This window comes from Trematomus bernacchii, unplaced genomic scaffold, assembly GCF_902827165.1.
Source record: "Trematomus bernacchii unplaced genomic scaffold, fTreBer1.1, whole genome shotgun sequence".
In the NCBI taxonomy this organism is placed as follows: domain Eukaryota; kingdom Metazoa; phylum Chordata; class Actinopteri; order Perciformes; family Nototheniidae; genus Trematomus; species Trematomus bernacchii.
The window spans coordinates 13,546,707-13,567,956 of record NW_022987593.1 but is presented as its reverse complement, the minus strand read 5'-3'; the positions used below and the strand labels follow the sequence as shown (position 1 = coordinate 13,567,956).

At 38.7% G+C, this 21,250-nt stretch overlaps 2 protein-coding genes across 5 annotated transcripts; one reads left to right on the top strand and one right to left on the bottom strand.

Annotated features, from left to right (window-relative positions):
* Positions 1-1,562: 1,562 nt before the first annotated feature.
* Positions 1,563-13,984, bottom strand: LOC117481749 (E3 ubiquitin-protein ligase TRIM21-like). 4 transcript variants are annotated; one of them, XM_034129632.1, is made up of 3 exons: positions 13,809-13,984; positions 9,094-9,314; positions 1,563-4,427 (listed from the first exon to the last, which is right to left on the bottom strand). In XM_034129632.1, exons 2-3 carry the CDS (start codon positions 9,310-9,312, stop codon positions 2,994-2,996), a joined length of 1,653 nt encoding a protein of 550 aa, XP_033985523.1. In that variant the 5' UTR covers positions 9,313-9,314; positions 13,809-13,984; the 3' UTR covers positions 1,563-2,993. The 4 variants fall into 4 exon arrangements, with proteins under 4 accessions (XP_033985523.1, XP_033985522.1, XP_033985521.1 ...); XM_034129631.1 differs by having other exon boundaries at positions 1,563-4,437; positions 9,104-9,314; XM_034129630.1 differs by having other exon boundaries at positions 1,563-4,503; positions 9,170-9,314.
* Positions 13,985-17,399: 3,415 nt separating this feature from the next.
* LOC117481765 (E3 ubiquitin-protein ligase TRIM39-like) lies at positions 17,400-20,495 on the top strand. The gene is made up of 2 exons (XM_034129655.1): positions 17,400-17,525; positions 18,111-20,495. Exon 2 carries the CDS (start codon positions 18,113-18,115, stop codon positions 19,751-19,753), a length of 1,641 nt encoding a protein of 546 aa, XP_033985546.1. The 5' UTR covers positions 17,400-17,525; positions 18,111-18,112; the 3' UTR covers positions 19,754-20,495.
* Positions 20,496-21,250: the final 755 nt, after the last annotated feature.

Genomic DNA, 21,250 nt, shown 5'->3' with positions numbered 1-21,250 from the left:
GTAAATGTGTATGTCATCCGCATAGCTATGGTAACTTATTAACTTATTTTGTTGTTTTTCATTATCTGAGCCAGTGGTAGCATGTAGATGTTAAACTTTGAGAAGAGGCCCCAAGATGGAGCCTTGAGGAACCCCACATGCCATATTTGTCAACTCAGATGTGTATTTACCTATAGAAACGACGTTTTTGCTGTCCTTTAAGTAGGATTCAAACCAATTTAGAACTGTTGCCGAAAGTCCCACCCAGTTTTCCAGTCGGTCTAGTAATATGTTGTGGTTAACAGTGTCAAACGCAGCACTGAGATCTAATAATATACTAACACTGAAGTTCTACCACTGTCTGTGTTTAAGTGGATGTCATTGAAGACCTTTACAAGAGTAGTCTCAGTGCTGTGGATTATAGTCATAGTTGAAATTGGAAAACCCATTTGTCCTTGGTCAACATGAGAGGTTATCCTGTACATGTTTGTCACAAACTGTGTCTCCTCATATATCAGTGTTTGGTTTACAGTACAGTGACTCCATGCTTATCTCTCCTTTGTGTTGTGCTCCATCCAGTGGACACTCTGCACCATAACACCAGGAAGTGGTGGAAGTGTGTTACTGTAGTGTAGTACAACAACAAAAACACAATGAAGTCAGTGCTGAGGTTTATATGAAGCTCAGCGCAAGTTCTTTCAGGAAGACTGGGTATATACATTCACTCCGCAGCTGCATATAATCAGCTCATCACGGGCGTTGTCTATAACCTATTACATTCACCTCATTCTCCAGCAGCCAATCACTGTGCTGCAGCCAAACTTTAAAATGGTTCTCCTCTCTCCTGCAGTCAGCTGTGATTTCAGGTGTTCATGCTCCCGCCCGCCTCCTCTCCATCCACCTCCTTTCATCATATCCAGTGCCAGGAGAGCTAATCCAAAGACCTCATCACACCTCCTCTTCATCCCATCTCCTCATCAAATCCAGATCTTCAGCTTCATCACCAGTGTCTAGAACCCGGGGGGTTCCCTTTATGCTCACGGCTGCATTTCCCCTTTAGATATACGATTTCAGGATCGGGGTCTAATCCCCAAAGACTTAACATTTATCATATGACATGTGTCAATAAATGTTCTTTAAACAAAATGAAGTCTCTCCTGATTGAAATGGTATTATACTGTTAAACTTGCATTAAATACCACAGTACTATTTTTGCAATGCCATTTCTTGACTATTTTAAAATCTGTCTCAAAAGGCCTTATAAACATGTGAGGAAATTTTTCATGCATAACGTTGAGCAACAAATAAAACAGCAGTTATTGTTGTTTAGATTCTAAAATGAGATACAATGTAATCCTTCTTACCTTAACATACATACTGTATACTGAGTTTTGAATCACTGAAATAAAAAATAAAATAAAAGGCTATCTGCCATGTTTTTTAAATCTTGCCTGATTCATAGATTGGTTTTGATCCTTGACATACGGAAACCCATCAAGATTCCTATTGTGTTTTTAAGACTTGTTTCCTGTCATCTGAAATAACACTGAACACATTACTCACACAAACAACAAAGACCAGTGACCTTGAAATTAGTATATCTATTTCTTTATTTAAAATTGTGCTTGTCAAATTTTTTATCTTGAATGAAAGAAAACATATTTAATCCGTTTCACATTGAGTTCTTGTTTAGTTAAAAGATTATAAAAATGTGCTGGGAGGGAAATCATTTGAAAAGGCATTTTTTCAAAGTATAACAAAAAGAGGGTTTCGTGTATGCATGATGAGTTAAAACTGAGAACCTGGGAAGAGGTGTATACTGGCTTTTGGCCAACCCCCGTTAGTCATGTGACCCTCATCACATTTCACCCAGTTGTTTCTACCACACACACAACAAACACACATACGTGTTGACACAATGCAAACAAATGTAGGACATCATGTTGATTCAGCTTTTTATATCACAAAGGGGGAAACTAGTTTTATAAAAATATGGCAAAACTACAGGAAGCAAATGATAGGTCTAACTGTTATATCCTTACAAAATATCATTAAATCAAACCTAATTTTTCCTTGTATTAGTTGTTGGCATAAATACTTGTATAATACTAAACTCTGTAGAAGTTACTTCATTGTAAAGAGTAGTTTTTGTGTTATAGTGACTGCCTTCACTCATAAAAGTGAATGCTATCTCACTGATATCAGTTTGCTCTACAGCCAATATCCAATCACTGATAGTGGAAACACACATTTCATCCTACAAGCTCTTCACACAAAAATAAATCAACTTATATTTTATTTAATGTGAAGCCTCAGGAAATGTGTCATGAAATACAAATGATGTGTAAACCAGGCCTTCCTGTTCAGTGTTTAGTGCTCGAGTCCCTGCTTTCTCAGACCAAACATCTAGTTTATTTGACTGTTTTCTTAACTCACAATCACATATTTACAGATGTCTTTGATTCATAAGCCCTTTTACCAGTAATCAATATAAAACCTGGCATGTAGATATACAAGTTAACAGTTATTAACCAAACCATTTGAACACAAATGAGGATTTATCATATTATTTAGCTTCATTTTACTTTTTCTAGCAGTATAACTATTACACACATTTTATTTAGTACACAGTAGAGGCACGTAATAAGCCTTTCTCTTTAACGAAGCTTTACAACAATTACATATAAAACATTTAATGTTATTATCAACTCTAACTATAGCTTGACAAATTTGGTGTCATTAGAAAAAAACCTTTTTTTTAAGTTACAATAAATCTATAGCTTTACCCAAAGTTCATAGATATTCTCCATATGTGTTACGATAAAGTGTTGAAGAGATAATTATTTGATTGTTGAGTTGATTAATGCATCCACTTAAATATTATTATGTAAATCAATCACCACATTAAACTTATTTTGTAGAAAATAAGATGGAAACTATACAGTTTTGACTCTAAATATCGATGTTCGTTCCCTTGAATGAAAACAAATCAACACATGAAATTAGATGAGTGATTAGGTGACTCTGACAGGAGAGATGATCAGAGGTGCAGAGTTTTTACGGCCATATTTAAGACCAGGACTGAAGTATGGGAAGAGTTTCCCGTTGAAGGAGCAGCCAGTAAAGGAGTAGATAAGAGCTGCAGCATCTACGTCATAAAAGGAGACCAGACCCTCCTCATAATCCACAAACACCCCCACCTTCTTAGGCCGAGACTTCAGAGAGAGAAGAACTAGAGGAGCATCAAGAGCTTCGTACTCGAATCCCTTTGTCAACCATATAGCCCAGTAACCCTCCTCAGGGTTCAGTGTGACCTCTCTCTTCCTGTTGATCGACTCTCTGGCCACTCCAAAATCCCATTCAGTCTTTCCTTTAACTTGAACCTCAAAGTAGAATTTGCCTGAAGAGAAACTCTGCTTTCCTAAAACACTATTAGCTTCAGAAAATCTCTCTGGGTTTTCTGGGAGATTCTTTTCCACACCACCATCGCTGACTTGTTTTCCATCATCAGACAGGATGAGAGTGGGATATGCTGTATCAGGATCAAGAGTCACATCCACTGCGTACCTCTGGACCCTCCTCACATCAGCTTCAAGCAGCTTCTTCATCTCTTTACTGAGTGTCTCCTCCAGCTGAACCACAGCTCTCACCACAGTTCCTTCATATGATGATGGAGGGATGCTGACCTTTGTCCAGTCCTTGGTGGGTGATGGGTGTTGGATGTTTAGGGACTGGACACCCTGCAGAACGTGGAGGTGGTCTTCAGACCGTGAGAGCTGCTCAACTTTTGCACTTCTCTTCTTCAGCTGAGAGATTTCCTGTTCCAGCTCTTTGATGAAGTCTTCAGCCCGTTTCATTCTCATGTTCTGCTTCTCTTCTATTGTTTGGATGAACTCATTCAGGTTTCTCTCAACAGACTCCTTCAGAGCAGTGAAGACCTGAACTCCTTCTGCTATCTCTCTGTCTGCTTCTTCCTTACTGAGGTCCACTGAGTGTTGGATCTCCTCAATCTTCAGTTGTCTCTTCTGGATCATTTCCTGAATTCTAGCCTCTTTCTTTCCCAGCGCTGCCTTCTTCCCTTCATATCCTTCTTTGAGAGGAACCACATCATGCATCTTGTGGTCTAAAACAGTGCAGAGCATGCAGACACATGTCTGGTCGGTCTTACAGAACAGCTCCAGAGGTTTATCGTGCTTCGGACACATCCTGTCTTCCAGGTTCTCCACAGGGTCGATCAGCTGATGTCTTTTCAGACCTGACTTTGTCAGATGAGGCTCCAGGTGAGTCTCACAGTAGGAGGTCAGACACACCAGGCAGGACTTCAGGGCCTTCAGTTTGGTTTCAGTGCAGACGTCACAGGGAACTTCTGCTGGTTTGAAGACTTGTTGCTCTGAGCTGCTGCTGCTGCTGCTGGCTTTCTGTTGAGCCGACTGTCTGAACTGAGCGACCATCTCAGAGATGAAAGTGTTGACCCTCAAATCTGGTCTTGTATTAAAAGCCTCTTTACACATGGGACACTGGCACCTGTCACTTGTATCCCAGTGTTCTTCGATGCAGTCTTTACAGAAGTTGTGTCCACATGGTATAGTGACTGGATCAGTGAACAAATCCAGACAGATGGAGCAGAGAAACTGATCTTCAGATGGCAGGTAGCTTGCAGAAGCCATATCTACACACATAATGAGGGGAAAAAATAAAACATTTAAAACATCAATCATCAATTCATATCATATATTGTTTTAAAGAAAGAACTTTGATAACTTGTAACAAGCCATGAGCAACCGTGACCATTTAATCTCTGACAGGTTCAAGCATGCAACTCTACAAAACATTTGTATTGAAAAATGACACTGCTCTTCTTACTGTGTGACCATAGCGTTTAATTTCCTTGAGCTGCTTCACATTAAAAGCCTCCAACTGTTTCTCTAATGGAAAGATTTTATTTTGAAACAGCTAGAGGAAATGGGTAAAAGCATTATGTAGGAAGTGATCAGCAAAATGTAATAATAGCAGGAGAGCAGAAGTGAATACAAACTCCCACCACAGAGATTCAGTTACAAGTTACTAAGAGCTGATACAAAGAGACTGTTTAAGCTGTTTTAAAGTGGACTCTATATCATATATATGGTTATGTTGTTAGAGAAAAACAAGTTGGACGTAAAGGGTGGAGCTTTCTCCTGAGAATGGCTGTTTTGTGTTAATCCTGCTTGTTGAAAGTGTAAATATAATCAGATGTACTCACCAGTGTTTGACAGAGACTCTGCTGTGTTGTTGAGAAAGATCTGATGAACTCAGTTTGTATTTTCTTTAGACAGAAACGGAGACTAGTCTCGACTGCAGTGTGGCTGCCTCTCTGACTAACATAACTTTAGTTTCCTGAGTGTGTCGTGTAAGCTCTCCTCTTCCCAATGTAGTTCCTCCTCTCACTGTCTGCTGGTTTGTTCCCTCCCTCTGATCTGCATGGGTATTGAGAAATACCAGGTTTTCTCTGATAGTTATGGAGCAAAGGTGGTGCTTTACAGATGGGAGGAGTAAGGTGTGTCAAAAGCTGTTTCAACTCAAATCTCTTGAAGAAGAAATATTCATGGTCATAGTTGAACTATTACATTGAACACCATTGAAAAAACCCATTTGTCCTTGGTCAACATGAGAGGTTATCCTGTACATGTTTATCACAAACTGTGTCTCCACATATATCAGTGTTTGGTTTACAGTACAGTGACTCCATGCTCATCTCTCCTTTGTGTTGTGCTCCATCCAGTGGACACTCTGCGCCAGAACACCAGGAAGTGGTGGAAGTGTGTTACTGTAGTGTAGTACAACAAAAACACAATGAACTCAGTGCTGAGGTCCATATGGTATTATCCTGTTAAACTTGCATTAAATACCACAGTACTATTTTTGCAATGCCATTTCTTGACTATTTTTAAATCTGTCTCAAAAGGCCTTATACAAATGTGAGGAGATTTTTCATGCATAACGTTGAGCAACAAATAAAACAGCAATTATTGTTGTTTAGATTCTAAAATCAGATAAAATGTAATCCTGCTTACCTTAACATATACAGAGTTTTGAACCACTGAAATAAAAAATAAAATAAAAGGCTATTTGCCATGTTTTTTTAAAATCTTGCCTAATTTATAGATAGGTTTTGATCCTTGACATACGGAAACACATCAAGATTTCCTATTGTGTTTTTAAGACTGGTTTCCTGTCATCTGAAATAACACTGAACACATTACTCACACAAACAACAAAGACCAGTGACCTTGAAATTAGTATATATATTTTTTTTATTTAAAATTGTGCTCGTCAAGACTGTTATCTTGGATCATGGATGAAAGGCAAAATATTTAATCCGTTACACATTGAGTTCTTGTTGAGTTCAGTGATTATAAAAATGTGCTGGGATGGAAATCATTTGAAAAGGCATTTTTTCAAAGTATAAGAAAAGGAGAGTTTCGTGTATGCATGATGAGTTAAAACTGAGAACCTGTGAAGAGGTGTATTCTGGCTTTTTGCCAACCCCCGTTAGTCATGTGACCCTCATCACATTTCACCCAGTTGTTTCTACCACACACACACACACACAACAAACACACATAAGTGTTGACACAATGCAAACAAATGTAGGACATCATGTTGATTCAGCTTTTTATATCACAAAGGGGAAACTAGTTTTATAAAAAGATGGCAAAACTACAGGAAGCAAATGGTAGGGCTAACTGTAATATCCTTCCAAAGTATCATTAAATCAAACCCCATTTTTCCTTATATTAGTTGTTGGCATAAATACTTGTATAATACTAAACTCTGTAGAAGTTACTTCATTGTAAAGAGTAGTTTTTGTGTTATAGTGACTGCCTTCACTCGTAAAAGTGAATGCTATCTCACTGATATCAGCCCCACTGTTTTCTGCTCTACAGCCAATATCCAATCACTGCTAGTGGAAACAAACATTTCTTCCTACAAACTTTTACACAAAAAGACATCAACTTATATTTTTTTAATTGTGAATTAGCCACAGGAAATGTGTCATGAAATACAAATGATATGTAAATGATGCCTTCCTGTTCAGTGTTTAGTGCTCGAGTCCCTGCTTTCTCAGACCTTGTGTTCAACATGCAGTTTATTTAAACATTTTCTTAACTCAAAATCACATATTTACAGATGTCTTTGATTCGTAAGCCATTTTACCAGTAATCAATATAACACCTGGAATGTAAATATACAAGTTAACAGTTATTAACCAAACCATATTTAACAAAAATGAGGATTTATCATAATTTTACTTTTTCTAGCAGTAAAACTATTACACACATTTGATTTACTATACAGTAGAGGCACGTAATAGGCCTTTCTCTTTAACAAAGCTTTATGACATTTATGTTATTATCAACTCTAACTGTAGCTTGACAAATTTGGTGTCATTAGAAACAACCTTTTTTTTTTTTTAAATACATCTGTAGCTTTATCAATCATTCATATAGATATTCTCCACATGTGTTACGATAAGGTGTTGAAGAGATAATTATTGGATTGTTGAGTAGATGAATGCATCCACTTATGTGTTGTATACAGAATCTAAACCATATGTTAATCATTCACCACAGTAAACTTATTTTGTAGAAAATGTGATGAAAATGATACAGTTTTGACTCTAAATATCGATGTTTGTTTCCTTGAATGAAAACAAATCAACACATGAAATAAGATGAGTGATTAGTTTACAGGAGAGATGATCAGAGGTGCAGCGTTTTTACGGCCATATTGAAGTCCAGGACTGAAGAATGGGTAGAGTTTCTCAGTGAAGGAGCAGCCAGTAAAGGAGTAGATCAGAGCTGCAGCATCTACGTCATAAAAGGAGACCAGACCCTCCTCATAATCCACAAACACCCCCACCTTCTGAGGCTGAGACTTCAGAGAGTGAAGAACTAGAGGAGCATCAAGGGCTTTGTACTCATTTCCATTTCTCAAATGTATAGTCCAGTAACCATTTTCTGGGCTCAGTGTGATCTTTCCCTTCCTCTTGATCGACTTTCTGGCCACTCCTATATACCATTCAGTTTTTCCTTTAACTTGAACCTCGTAATAAAATCTGCCTGAAGAGAAACTCTGATTTCCTAAAACACAATTCCAATCAGAAAATCTCTCCGGGTTGTCTGGGAGATTCTTTCTCACTTCACCATCGCTGACTTGTTTTCCATCACGCGACAGGATGAGACGGGGATGTGCTGTATCAGGATCAAGAGAAACATCCACTGCATACCTCTGGACCCTCTTCAGCTCAGCTTCAATGAACTCCTTCATCTCTTTACTGAGTGTCTCCTCCAGCTGAACCACAGCTCTCACCACAGTCTCTTCATATGATGATGGAGGGATGCTGACCTTTGTCCAGTCCTTGGTGGGTGATGGGTGTTGGATGTTTAGAGACTGGAAACCCTGGAGAAGATGGAGGGGGTCTTCAGACCGTGAGAGATGCTCCGCCACAGAGCTTCTCTTCTTCAGCTGAGAGATTTCCTGTTCCAGCTCTTTGATGAAGTCTTCAGCCCGTTTCATTCTCATGTTCTGCTTGTCTACTATTGTTTGGATGAACTCATTCAGGTTTCTCTCAACAGACTCCTTCAGAGCAGTGAAGACCTGAACTCCTTCTGCTATCTCTCTGTCTGCTTCTTTCTCACTGAGGTCCACTGAGTGTTTGATCTCCTCGATCTTCAGTTGTCTCTTCTGGATCATCTGCTGAGTTTCAGCCTCTGTCTTCCACAACTCGGCCTTCTTTCTTTCATATCCTTCTTTGAGAGGAACCACATCATGCCTCTTGTGGTCTAAAACAGTGCAGAGCCTACAGACACATGTGTGGTCGGTCTTACAGAACAGCTCCAGAGGTTTATCGTGCTTCGGACACATCCTGTCTTCCAGGTTCTCCACAAGGTCGATCAGCTGATGTCTTTTCAGACCTGACATTTTCAGATGAGGCTCCATGTGAGTCTCACAGTAGGAGGTCAGACACACCAGGCAGGACTTCAGGGCCTTCAGTTTGGTTCCAGTGCAGACGTCACAGGGAACTTCTCCTGGTTTGAAGACTTGTTGCTCTGACTGTCTGAACTGAGCGACCATCTCAGAGATGAAAGTGTTAACGTGAAGCTCAGGTCTTGTGTAGAACTCTTTTTTACACATGGGACACTGGTACCTGTCACTTCTATCCCAGTGTTCAGTGATGCAGTCTTTACAGAAGTTGTGTCCACATGGTATAGTGACTGGATCAGTGAACACATCCAGACAGATGGAGCAGAGAAACTGATCTTCAGATGTCAGGTAGCTTGCAGCAGCCATATCTACACACGAGAAAAAAAAAGAGAAAACATTTGAAACATCAATTCATATCATATATTGTTTTAAAGAAAGAAGTTTGATAATTTGTAACAAGTCATGAGCAACCGTGACCATTTAACTCTGACAGGTTCAAGCATGCAACCCTATATACAAATAGCGGCGGCGACAGCCAGGTACCCAAAAAAGATTAAATTATTTTTTTTACTTTTATTTAATTAAATGAAAATAATAATAAGTGGCGACCTTTTTTCCTTTTTGATTGTTTGTTATGTGGATTTGTAGTATTTGTGTTACTGTATGTTCAATAAAGGTGTATTTTTGCTAAATCTTGAGACATTGCCACTGTATGTACTAGGCAGGGCCGATTTTTGGCATATGCGACATAGGCGCCCGCCTCGGCCGCCAGATCTGGGGGGCGCTGCGCTGGTAGCTCTGGGAGGGGAAAAAACATTTTTGACTGTTGGCGCTCATCCTAATATTTGGTCTTGATGTAACAACATTCATAAATAAGTAAATGTAACACCCTTTTCACCCCGGTTACACTTTTCATTTGCCCTGTACGATGGGCCCTGTAAGTGATGAAAGTGGGGGATGTTGGCTTATCTATGGGATTAGTTTTGTTTCATAAAGATAAAGCAACACTTTCTCAGAATCAAGCAAAACTAAGAGGTTAAGACAAAAAAAGCAGAATAAATGTAATTTAAAAAATAAAACTATAAGTTGCAAACAAATTATTTGTGTAATCATGTAAACTATAAGTCTTTTTTCTTTGTTTTAACATATATTTTTGTTTGCAGTTCTCTTTGCTTCTTTCTCAATGATCAGACTTTTGCTCTCGCTGCAGCTCTTGTTTGCGCTCCCTCATTTTTTGTTTTTGATTCTGACACAAACGTCCCAGGTAGACTTTCAGGGGTGCGTTCCCATTGGCTACTCAGTTTTTGAGTGACAGCCCACTACACCACAGATTATACAGTGCAACTCATGCAGCAAACTCCGGAGTCCACTCGGCCACGTTTGTGTTGGTGCCTCCTGGGGAGTTTTCATGAACATATCAGACTTATCTTATGGATTGCTGTGCATTATACTTGTGTTGTGTAGTTTATACTTTATTCCAACTTTAAATATTTTAATACCTGAACACACTGCTGCTGTACAATAATTTCCCTATTTGGGATTGATAAAGTGTCTGTAAGTCTATTTATTTATTTTATAGATAAGAAAAACACATCTATGTATTTTCAAGCTAAAGGTGATACACAATATAAACTGTATACTGTTATTTTTTCAAAGACATTACATTTCAAAAGCATATATTGCTATGTTTAGGACAAACAATTAAAGCCTGCTTTAACAAATTCTACAATATAAAAGTGGCAGATTTGCTTTATTAAACAGACCAGACGGTTGCATACCAACACAATTAGGAACATGCTCACATCTTACTATGTTGGTCTGAAGAGCTGAAGCATTCATACACAATGGATAAAAACTGTGTTGTCTCATTCTATATCCTGTGAGAAAATGATATACATTTAGCATTAAAAACTCGACATACTAATCCTAGCCTGAGGACGATCTGAATAATCAACAGGTTTGAATGGAATCTCTAACATTTTCATGTAGAATAAAGACAAAAGAGTGATTATACAAATTACATGTATTGACATTTTAACCAAAAGATTAAGTCTCAAATGGTGCGTTTCCACTACAGCGCGGAGCCCCGTTTAAGAGAGCTGTGACATCAGCGGCCCGTCTTTGGTTGCGTTTCCACTTGGCCTAGTACCGGCTAGCAGGTCCTAATTCACAGTTTTTCTGGCCTCATAAAATCGTGGTTCTAGGGCCAGGAACAACCACACGTTTCAAAATGATGCCGAAGAAACAACATACTGATACCGGTTAGTAAAAACCATGAATTAATGCTTTGACAAGTCTGCAGACAGACGGCAGGCGAAAAACCTTTTAAAATGCGTGTTTTCTAAATGGAGATCGGCTAAGCTAACGCAATATATGCTCCGACCGTCCACACTCACAACAACGGCCTATACAGACATAAATAAACCAGCGACTGTATTCGCCATGACACAGACAGTCTGTGGTTTGTACTTGTTTAACTTTTGTCTAGTTTCTGAACAGATATGAGGAGCTGTGAGCTTGAGTGCTAACAGCTAACGGCTGTGTTGTTTTTCTGGGGTTCTCATTGAAGATGACGTCACGGCTCCGCCTACACTGCGTTACTATAGATACTACCCCAGTTCCTAAACTGTAATGGAAATGCGCCATAAAGTGAGCCAGTCCTAACGAGGCCTAGCTATACCGAGCGAGGCCGAGTAGTGGAAATGCGGCAAAAGAATGTTTTAAATAAAAGGACATAAAACAAAAAGGTGGATGATAATAATAAAATCTATTAAATGTGTAAAGACATTTGGTCAAATGAAATGACACTGAGCAAGTGATAACAGCAACGCCCAGCATGGATGAAGCTGGTGCAGGTCTTTCATGCCCCCCCTCCGTGCTGTCCCCTCAGAGGAAGTGGGAAAACGGGATAAGACCTCTGGACGCCACGCTGTCTCAATGATCCACACTGTTAATATGAGAGGAAAATAAATGTTTTAGGAAATTAAAAATATGAAGTTAACAAATAAAACCCAGCTCAGGGGCATCATGGACGGTAGGTTTTCCTACAAAGTTAACTCAGCCTCCATTGATTTTCATATCAAATTAGCGTGTTAATAAAATAAGCTATCACGGCTTATACTTGCATATCTAAACATAATCATGAAAGCCTGTTGGTAGAGTCAGGCACACGAGTCCGTTTGAGTGTGTGCGCCGGTGTCTGAACGCTCACTCACTGCTAGCTATGTAGCTAACTGTAGGCTACTTAGCTTGCATTGTTATGGATCTAAAGGTAGCACAAGCTAACTTTCATAGCACAGCTTTTCTTTACTTCTCACTTAACAGAATAAAGAAACAGACCATATAGTACAACACAAACAACACAAATGATCAATACTTACATATATTTTCACTTGTAGTATTATAATAATTGAAATGCTGGTTCTTCTGGGGGTCTTCTGTCCACGCTCAGCTACCGCACCGCAGCTGCCTGCACTGTACAATCGCTGGAGGACTGGGCTGTCACTCAAAAACTGAGTAGCCAATGGGAACGCACCCCTGAAAGTCCCGCCCACCTGGGATGTTTGTCAGAATTGAAAACAAAAAATGAGGGAGCGCAAACGAGAGTGCTGCAGCGAGAGCAAAAGTCTGTTCATTGAGAAAGAAGCAAAGAGAACTGCAAACAAAAAGATGTGTTAAAAAAAAAAAAAATACTTATAGTTTACATGATTACACATGATTTGTTTGCAACTTATAGTTTTATTTTGGAAATAAAATGTATTCTGCTTGACTCAGTTTTTTTTTCTCTTAAACTCTTAGTTTTGCTTGATTCTGAGAAAGTGTTGCTTTATCTTTATGAAACAAAACTAATCCCATACTTATCAGGCACCCGCAGCTCACAGCCAAAGTGCGAGCTTGGGAGCGAGCGAGGGAGAGAGAGAGAGGGCGCACCGGTACCTGCACTGTTGTTATTAGAATCCGGTGCAAGCTGCGCTAACGGATATGAGAAGTAGATGTTTCTACAACCAGGGTGGAGGAGAGCTCTCCTGTCAGACTGAGAGGCTCAGTGAGGTAAAGGACTCTTGAGTGTTTAGATAGTTAATTTTAGTCTAAGTTATCTCAGTGGGTCTCAAACAAATATGTGTTTACAAATTATGTAAACACATATTTTCCACACTAAAATATTCCACGCGCTCCGCGCTCACATTATGCTGGGCCCACGTGCCTTAGCACCGCTGCTATGACTCCATCCTAGGGGAAGCACTGCCATGTGTAAGATACCATAGACAATTTGATCTGAAAGATCCACATCATCATAAAAAGACACATATACGTAAGATATAAATTCAACTTCATCATATTTATTCAAAAAGTTATCCTTTTCATATAAAAACAGTAACATAGTAAGAACATAATATAAAACATCATAATATAAATGTTACGGTATATAGGTCAAAGCAACAAACAAAAACAACAACAACCAGGAACCACCTTAGTACAAGTACACACAAGACCGTTTGAGTGTAGCAGCTGGTATGTTAACAAACATTGCGGCGCATGAGGGCAAAGATTCGGAGCCTATAGGACCGAGACAAGACCGAGACCGTTAAAAAGTGGTCATGAGTACTACAACACTAGTTACAAGTTACTAAATCAGAATTAGAATACCTTTATTAGTCCCACAGAGAGGACATTTATAAAGTACTAAGAGCTGATACAAAGAGACTGTTTAAGCTGTTTAAAGTGGACTCTATATCATATATTGGTTATGTTGTTAGAGAAAAACAAGTTGGACGTAAAGGGTGGAGTTTTCGTCTGAGTAGAGCTGAAGTTTTGTGTTAATCCTGCTTGTTGAAAGTGTAAATATAATCAGATGTACTCACCAGTGTTTGACAGAGACTCTGCTGTGTTGTTGAGAAAGATCTGATGAACTCAGTTTGTATTTTCTTTAGACAGAAACTGACACTAGTCTCGACTGCAGTGTGGCTGCCTCTCTGACTAACATAACTTTCGTTTCCTGTGGCGTGCCGCGTGTAAGCTCTCCTCTTTCCACTGTTGCTCCTCCTCTCACTGCAGCTGGTGTTTCCCTGACCAGACCGGGGTGCACATAACTGGTACGCAGGTACGCATGCGCGGCAACAATCTGAAATGCGTACCGTCACTTGTGTCCTTCTTATTATACATCCATGCTTGTGTCACAAAGCGCATTTGCGTACCGACGTACTTGTGAAGCTTTTCCAGAAGGCGGTTAGATCACCGGACGACAGAGTCGGTCTCCGTGTGCACAGACAGGGCTGCTGTTAACGTCGGTCTGTACAGCAGCCCTGCGCTAAAACAGCTGATCACGGCCACGAAGCTCTGCACTCCACTACCACCCTTGCTCCATTCATTGGTACTAGTCCTACAACTATACCCTGAAAAATGCTTGAGGGTGGGAATAATACAAACATCTTTTGGGGGGGGGGGGTGCATTTTATGATTTTACGACAGGCCTGGTTTATCATCCGAGTCAGAAATAAAACAAATATGGAGTGAGGGCTAGTCCTGCAATTGTCCAACACATTTACATACACACAGTAATTAATAATACATGTTGAATGAAAATAAAGAAATAAAGTGACATATTATCCATACTAAAATTGTGTACATTATCACACATAAAATAAACATTCACTCCAAAATAATGACTATCATCCAATATTGTTTTAACTCCATCATAACCTTTCAATTACAACAGGATTGTTTGGTCATTATTTTTGGAGTGTTTTGGAGATGGAGATAAATCATGGGTCAAAATTGACCCGCGAACACCATGAACGGTAACAGCTTTCGAACACAACACAAGGGTTAAAGATGAATATGACATGTTGTTCACACTGACTTTGATTGCTTACCATGTCACTGGACTCTAATCTTCTAAATGAATGTTTATTTTATGTGTGATAATGTACACAATTTTAGTATGGACCCGTGTCGGTCAGTATCTCTCTGAAGTCTCAGCCTCAGAAGGTGGGGGTGTTTGTGGATTATGAGGAGGGTCTGGTCTCCTTTTTTGATGTAGATGCTGCAGCTCTGATCTACTCCTTTACTGGCTGCTACTTCAACGGGAAAATCTTCCCCTACTTCAGTCCTGGTCTTAAATATGGCTGTAGAAACTCTGCACCTCTGATCATCACTCCTGTCTGAGTCACCTAATCACTCATCTTATTTCATGTATTGATATATTTTCATTCAAGGGAACGAACATCGATATTTAGAGTCAAAACTGTATAGTTTTGATCTTATTTTCCACAAAATAAGTTTAATGTGGTGATTGATTAACATATGGTTTAGATTCTGTATACAACACATAAGTGGATTCATTCATCTACTCAACAATCAAATAATTATCTCTTCAACAATTAATCGTAACACATGTGGAGAATATCTATATGAACATTGGATAAAGCTACAAATATGTATTGTAACTTCATTAAAAACCGTTGTTCTAATGACACTACATTTGTCAAGCTATAGTTAGAGTTGATAATAACATTAAATGTGTTATATTTAATTGTTGTAAAGCTTAATTAAAGAGAAAGGCCTAGTACATGCCTCTACTGTGTACTAAATAAAATATGTGTAATAGTTATACTGCTAGAAAAAGTAAAATGAAGCTAAATAATATGATAAATCCTCATTTGTGTTAAAAATGGTTTGGTTAATAACTGTTAACTTGTATATTTACATGCCAGGTTTTATATTGATTACTGGTAAAAAGGCTTATGAATCAAAGACATCTGTAAATATGTGATTTTGAGTTAAGAAAACAAATAAATAAACTAGATGTTTGGTCTGAGAAAGCAGGGACTCGAGCACTAAACACTGAACAGGAAGGCCTGGTTTACACATAATTTGTATTTCATGACACATTTCCTGAGGCTAATTCACATTAAATAAAATATAAGTTGATTTATTTTTGTGTGAAGAGCTTGTAGGAAGAAATGTTTGTTTCCACTATCAGTGATTGGATATTGTACGGCTGTAGAGCAGAAAACAGTGGGGCTGATATCAGTGAGATAGCATTCACTTTTATGAGTGAAGGCAGTCACTATAACACAAAAACTACTCTTTACAATGAAGTAACTACTACAGAGTTTAGCATTATACAAGTATTTATGCCAACAACTAATACAAGGAAAAATTAGGTTTGATTTAATGATATTTTGTAAGGATATTACAGTTTGACCTATCATTTTCTTCCTGTAGTTTTGCCATATTTTTATAAAACTAGTTTCCCCCTTTGTGATATAAAAAGCTAAATCAACATGATGTCCTACATTTGTTTGCATTGTGTCAACACTTATGTGTGTTTGTTGTGTGTGTGGTAGAAACAACTGGGTGAAATGTGATGAGGGTCACATGACTAACAGGGGTTGGTAAAAAGCCAGAATACACCTCTTCCCAGGTTCTCAGTTTTAACTCATCATGCATACACGAAACCCTCCTTTTCTTATACTTTGAAAAAATGCCTTTTCAAATTATTTCCCTCCCAGCACATTTTTATAATCACTGAACTCAACAAGAACTCAATGTGAAACGGATTAAATATGTTGTCTTTCATCCAAGATAACAATCTTGATAGGCACAATTTTAAATAAAAAAATTAATATACGAATTTCAAGGTCACTGGTCTTTGTTGTTTGTGTGAGTAATGTGTTCATTGTTATTTATATGACAGGAAACAAGTCTTAAAAACACAATAGGAAAACTTGATGGGTTTCCGTATGCCAAGGATCAAAACCAATCTATGAATCAGGCAAGATTTAAAAAAACATGGCAGATAGCCTTTTATTTTATTTTTTATTTCAGTGGTTAAAAACTCAGTATATGTATATGTTAAGGTAAACAGGATTACATTTTATTTGTTGTTCAAAGTTATGCATGAAAAATCTCCTCACATTTTTACAAGTCCTTTCAAGTCAGATTTAAAAATAGTATTGCAAAAATAGTACTGTGGTATTTACTGCAAGTTTAACAGGATAATACCATATGGACCTCAGCACTGCGTTCATTGTGTTTTTGTTGTTGTACTACACTACAGTAACACACTACCACCACTTCCTGGTGTTCTGGCGCAGAGTGTCCACTGGATGGAGCACAACACAAAGGAGAGATAAGCATGGAGTCACTGTACTGTAAACCAAACACTGATATATGAGGAGACACAGTTTGTGATAAACATGTACAGGATAACCTCTCGTGTTGACCAAGGACAAATGGTTTTTTTCAAGAGATTTTAGTTGAAACAGCTTTTGACACACCTTACTCCTCCCATCTGTAAAGCACCAGCTTTGCTCCCTAACTATCAGAGAAAACCTGGTATTTCTCAATACCCATGCAGATCAGAGGGAGGGAACAAACCAGCAGACAGTGAGAGGAGGAGCTACAGTGGAAAGAGGAGAGCTTACACGCGGAACGCCACAGGAAACGAAAGTTACGTTAGTCAGAGAGGCAGCCACACTGCAGTCGAGACTAGTCTCTGTTTCTGTCTAAAGAAAATACAAACTGAGTTCATCAGATCTTTCTCAACAACACAGCAGAGTCTCTGTCAAACACTGGTGAGTACAGCTGATTATATTTACACTTTCAACAAGCAGGATTAACACAAAACCTCAGCTCTACTCAGACGAAAACTCCACCCTTTAAGTTCCAACTTGTTTTTCTCCAACAACATAACAATATATATGATATAGAGTCCACTTTAAACAGCTTAAACAGTCTCTTTGTATCAGCTCTCAGTAACTTGTAACTGAATCTCTGTGGTGAGGCGTTTGTATTCACTTCTGCTTTCCTGCTATTATTATTTGCTGATCACTTCCTACATAATGCTTTTACCCATTTCCTCTAGCTGTTTAAATATAAAATATTTCCATTAGAGAAACAGTTGGAGTCTTTTAATGTGAAGCAGCTAGAGGAAATTAATGGTTATGGTCAAACAGTTAGAAGAGCAGTGTTATTTTTCAATAAAAAAATAGTCGACAAAAACTATATTTTCTTTGCTGGTCTGCCAGAGTTGCATGCTTGACTCTGTCAGAGTTAAATGGTCACGGTTGCTCATGCTTCTTTCTTTAACACTATATATGATATGAATTGATGATTGATGTTTCAAATGTTTTTTATTTTCTTTCACATTATGTGTGTAGATATGGCTGCTGCAAGCTACCTGCCATCTGAAGATCAGTTTCTCTGCTCCATCTGTCTGGATTTGTTCACTGATCCAGTCACCACGTCATGTGGACACAACTTCTGTAAAACCTGCATCACTGAACACTGGGATACAAGTGACAGGTGCCAGTGTCCCATGTGTAAAGAGGCTTTTACCACAAGACCAGATTTGAGGGTCAACACTTTCATCTCTGAGATGGTAGCTCAGTTCAGACAGTCGGCTCAACAGAAAGCCAGCAGCAGCAGCTCAGAGCAACAAGTCTTCAAACCAGGAGAAGTTCCCTGTGACGTCTGCACTGAAACCAAACTGAAGGCCCTGAAGTCCTGCCTGGTGTGTCTGACCTCCTACTGTGAGACTCACCTGGAGCCTCACCTGACAGCTTCAAGCCTGAAAAGACATCAGCTGATCGACCCTGTGGAGAACCTGGAAGACAGGATGTGTCCGAAGCACGATAAACCTCTGGAGCTGTTCTGTAAGACCGACCAGACATGTGTCTGCATGCTCTGCACTGTTTTAGACCACAAGATGCATGATGTGGTTCCTCTGAAAGAAGGATATGAAGGGCAGAAAGCAGCGCTGGGAAAGAAAGAGGATAGAATTCAGGAAATGATCCAGAAGAAACAACTGAAGATTGAGGAGATCAAACACTCAGTGGACCTCAGTGAGAAAGAAGCAGACAGAGAGAAAGCAGAAGGAGTTCAGGTCTTCACTGCTCTGAAGGAGTCTGTTGAGAGAAACCTGAATGAGTTCATCCAAACAATAGAAGGGAAGCAGAACATGAGAATGAAACGGGCTGAAGACTTCATCAAAGAGCTGGAACAGGAAATCTCTCAGCTGAAGAAGAGAAGCTCTGAGGCGGAGTATCTCTCACGGTCTGAAGACCACCTCCATTTTCTCCAGGGTTTCCAGTCCCTAAACATCCAACACCCATCACCCACCAAGGACTGGACAAAGGTCAGCATCCCTCCATCATCATATGAAGGGACTGTGGTGAGAGCTGTGGTTCAGCTGGAGGAGACTTTCAGTAAAGAGATGAAGAAGCTGCTTGAAGCTGATGTGAGGAGGGTCCAGAAGTACGCAGTGGATGTGACTCTTGATCCTGATACAGCACATCCTAAACTCATCCTGTCTGATGATGGAAAACAAGTCAGCGATGGTGATGTGATAAAGATTCTCCCAGATAACCCAGAGAGGATTTCTAAATGTACTTGTGTTTTAGGAAAGCAAAGTTTCTCTTCAGGCAGATTTTACTTTGAGGTTCAAGTTAAAAGAAAGACTGACTGGGATTTAGGAGTGGCCAGAGAGTCGATCAACAGGAAAGAAGTGATCACACTGAGCCCTCAGGGGGGTTTCTGGACTATATGTCTGAGAAATGGAAATGAGTACAAAGCTGATGATGCTCCTCTAGTTCTTCTCTCTCTGAAGTCTCGGCCTCAGAAGGTGGGGGTGTTTGTGGATTATGAGGAGGGTCTGGTCTCCTTTTATGACGTAGATGCTGCAGCTCTGATCTACTCCTTTACTGGCTGCTCCTTCACTGAGAAACTCTACCCATACTTCTATCCTGGTGCTAAATGTGGCCGTAAAAACTCTGCACCTCTGATCATCTCTCCTGTCACCTAATCACTCATCTTATTTCATGTGTTGATTTGTTTTCATTCAAGGAAACAAACATCGATATTTAGTCAAAACTTTAGAATTTCCATCTTATTTTCTACAAGATAAGTATACTGTGGTGACTGATTTACATATGGTTTAGATTCTGTATACAACACATAAGTGGATTCATTAATCTACTCAACAATCAAATCATGATCTCTTCAACACTTTATCGTAACACATGTGGAGAATATCTATGAACGTTTGATAAAGCTACAAGATTTATTTAAAAAAAAGTTGTTTCTAATGACACAAAATTTGTCAAGCTAGTGAGAGTTGATAATAACATTAAATGTATTATAATCAATTGTTGTAAAGCTTCATTAAAGAGAAAGGCCTATTACGTGCCTCTACTGTGTACTAAATAAAATGTGTGTAATAGTTAAACTGCTAGAAAAACTCAAATGAAGCTAAATAATATGATAAATCCTCATTTGTGTTAACATTTGTTTGGTTAATAACTGTTAACTTGTATATTTACATGCCAGGTTTTATATTGATTACTGGTAAAATGGCTTATGAATCAAAGACATCTGTAAATATGTGATTGTGAGTTAAGAAAACAGTAAAATAAACTAGATGTTTGGTCTGAGAAAGCAGGGACTCGAGCTCTAAACACTGAACAGGAAGGCCTGGTTTACACATCATTTGTATTTCATGACACATTTCCTGTGGCTAATTCACAATTAAAAAAATAATAAGTTGATGGCTTTTTGTGTGAAGAGTTTGTAGGAAGAAATGTTTGTTTCCACTAGCAGTGATTGGATATTGTCTGTAGAGCAGAAAACAGTGGGGCTGATATCAGTGAGGTAGCATTCACTTTTACGAGTGAAGGCAGTCACTATAACACAAAAACTACTCTTTACAATGACGTAACTACTACAGAGTTTAGTATTATACAAGTATTTATGCCAACAACTAATATAAGGACAAATTAGGTTTGATTTAATTATATTTTGTAAGGATATTACAGTTAGACCTACCATTTGCTTCCTGTAGTTTTGCCATATTTGTATAAAACTAGTTTCCCCCTTTGTGATATAAAAAGCTGAATCAACATGATGTCCTACATTTGTTTGCATTGTGTCAACACTTATGTGTGTTTGTTGTGTGTGTGGTAGAAACAACTGGGTGAAATGTGATGAGGGTCACATGACTAACAGGGGTTGGCAAAAAGCCAGAATACACCTCTTCCCAGGTTCTCAGTTTTAACTCATGCATACACGAAACCCTCCTTTTCTTATACTTTGAAAAAATGCCTTATCAAATAATTTCCCTCCCAGCACATTGTTATAATCACTGAACTAAACAAGAACTCAATGTGAAATGGATTAAATATGTTGTCTTTCATCCAAGATAACAATCTTGATAAGCACAATTTTAAATAAAAAAATTAATATACTAATTTCAAGGTCACTGGTCTTTGTTGTTTGTGTGAGTAATGTGTTCAGTGTTATTTCA

Coding starts and splice junctions, on each gene's coding strand:
- LOC117481765 (XM_034129655.1), top strand. CDS start 18,113: ATGGCTGCTGCAAGCTACCTGCCATCTGAAGATCAGTTTCTCTGCTCC.
- LOC117481749 (XM_034129632.1), bottom strand. CDS start 9,312: ATGGCTGCTGCAAGCTACCTGACATCTGAAGATCAGTTTCTCTGCTCC. Junction 4,428..9,093: donor ACACTTTCATCTCTGAGATG/GTCGCTCAGTTC, acceptor ATCTCTGAGATG/GTCGCTCAGTTCAGACAGTC.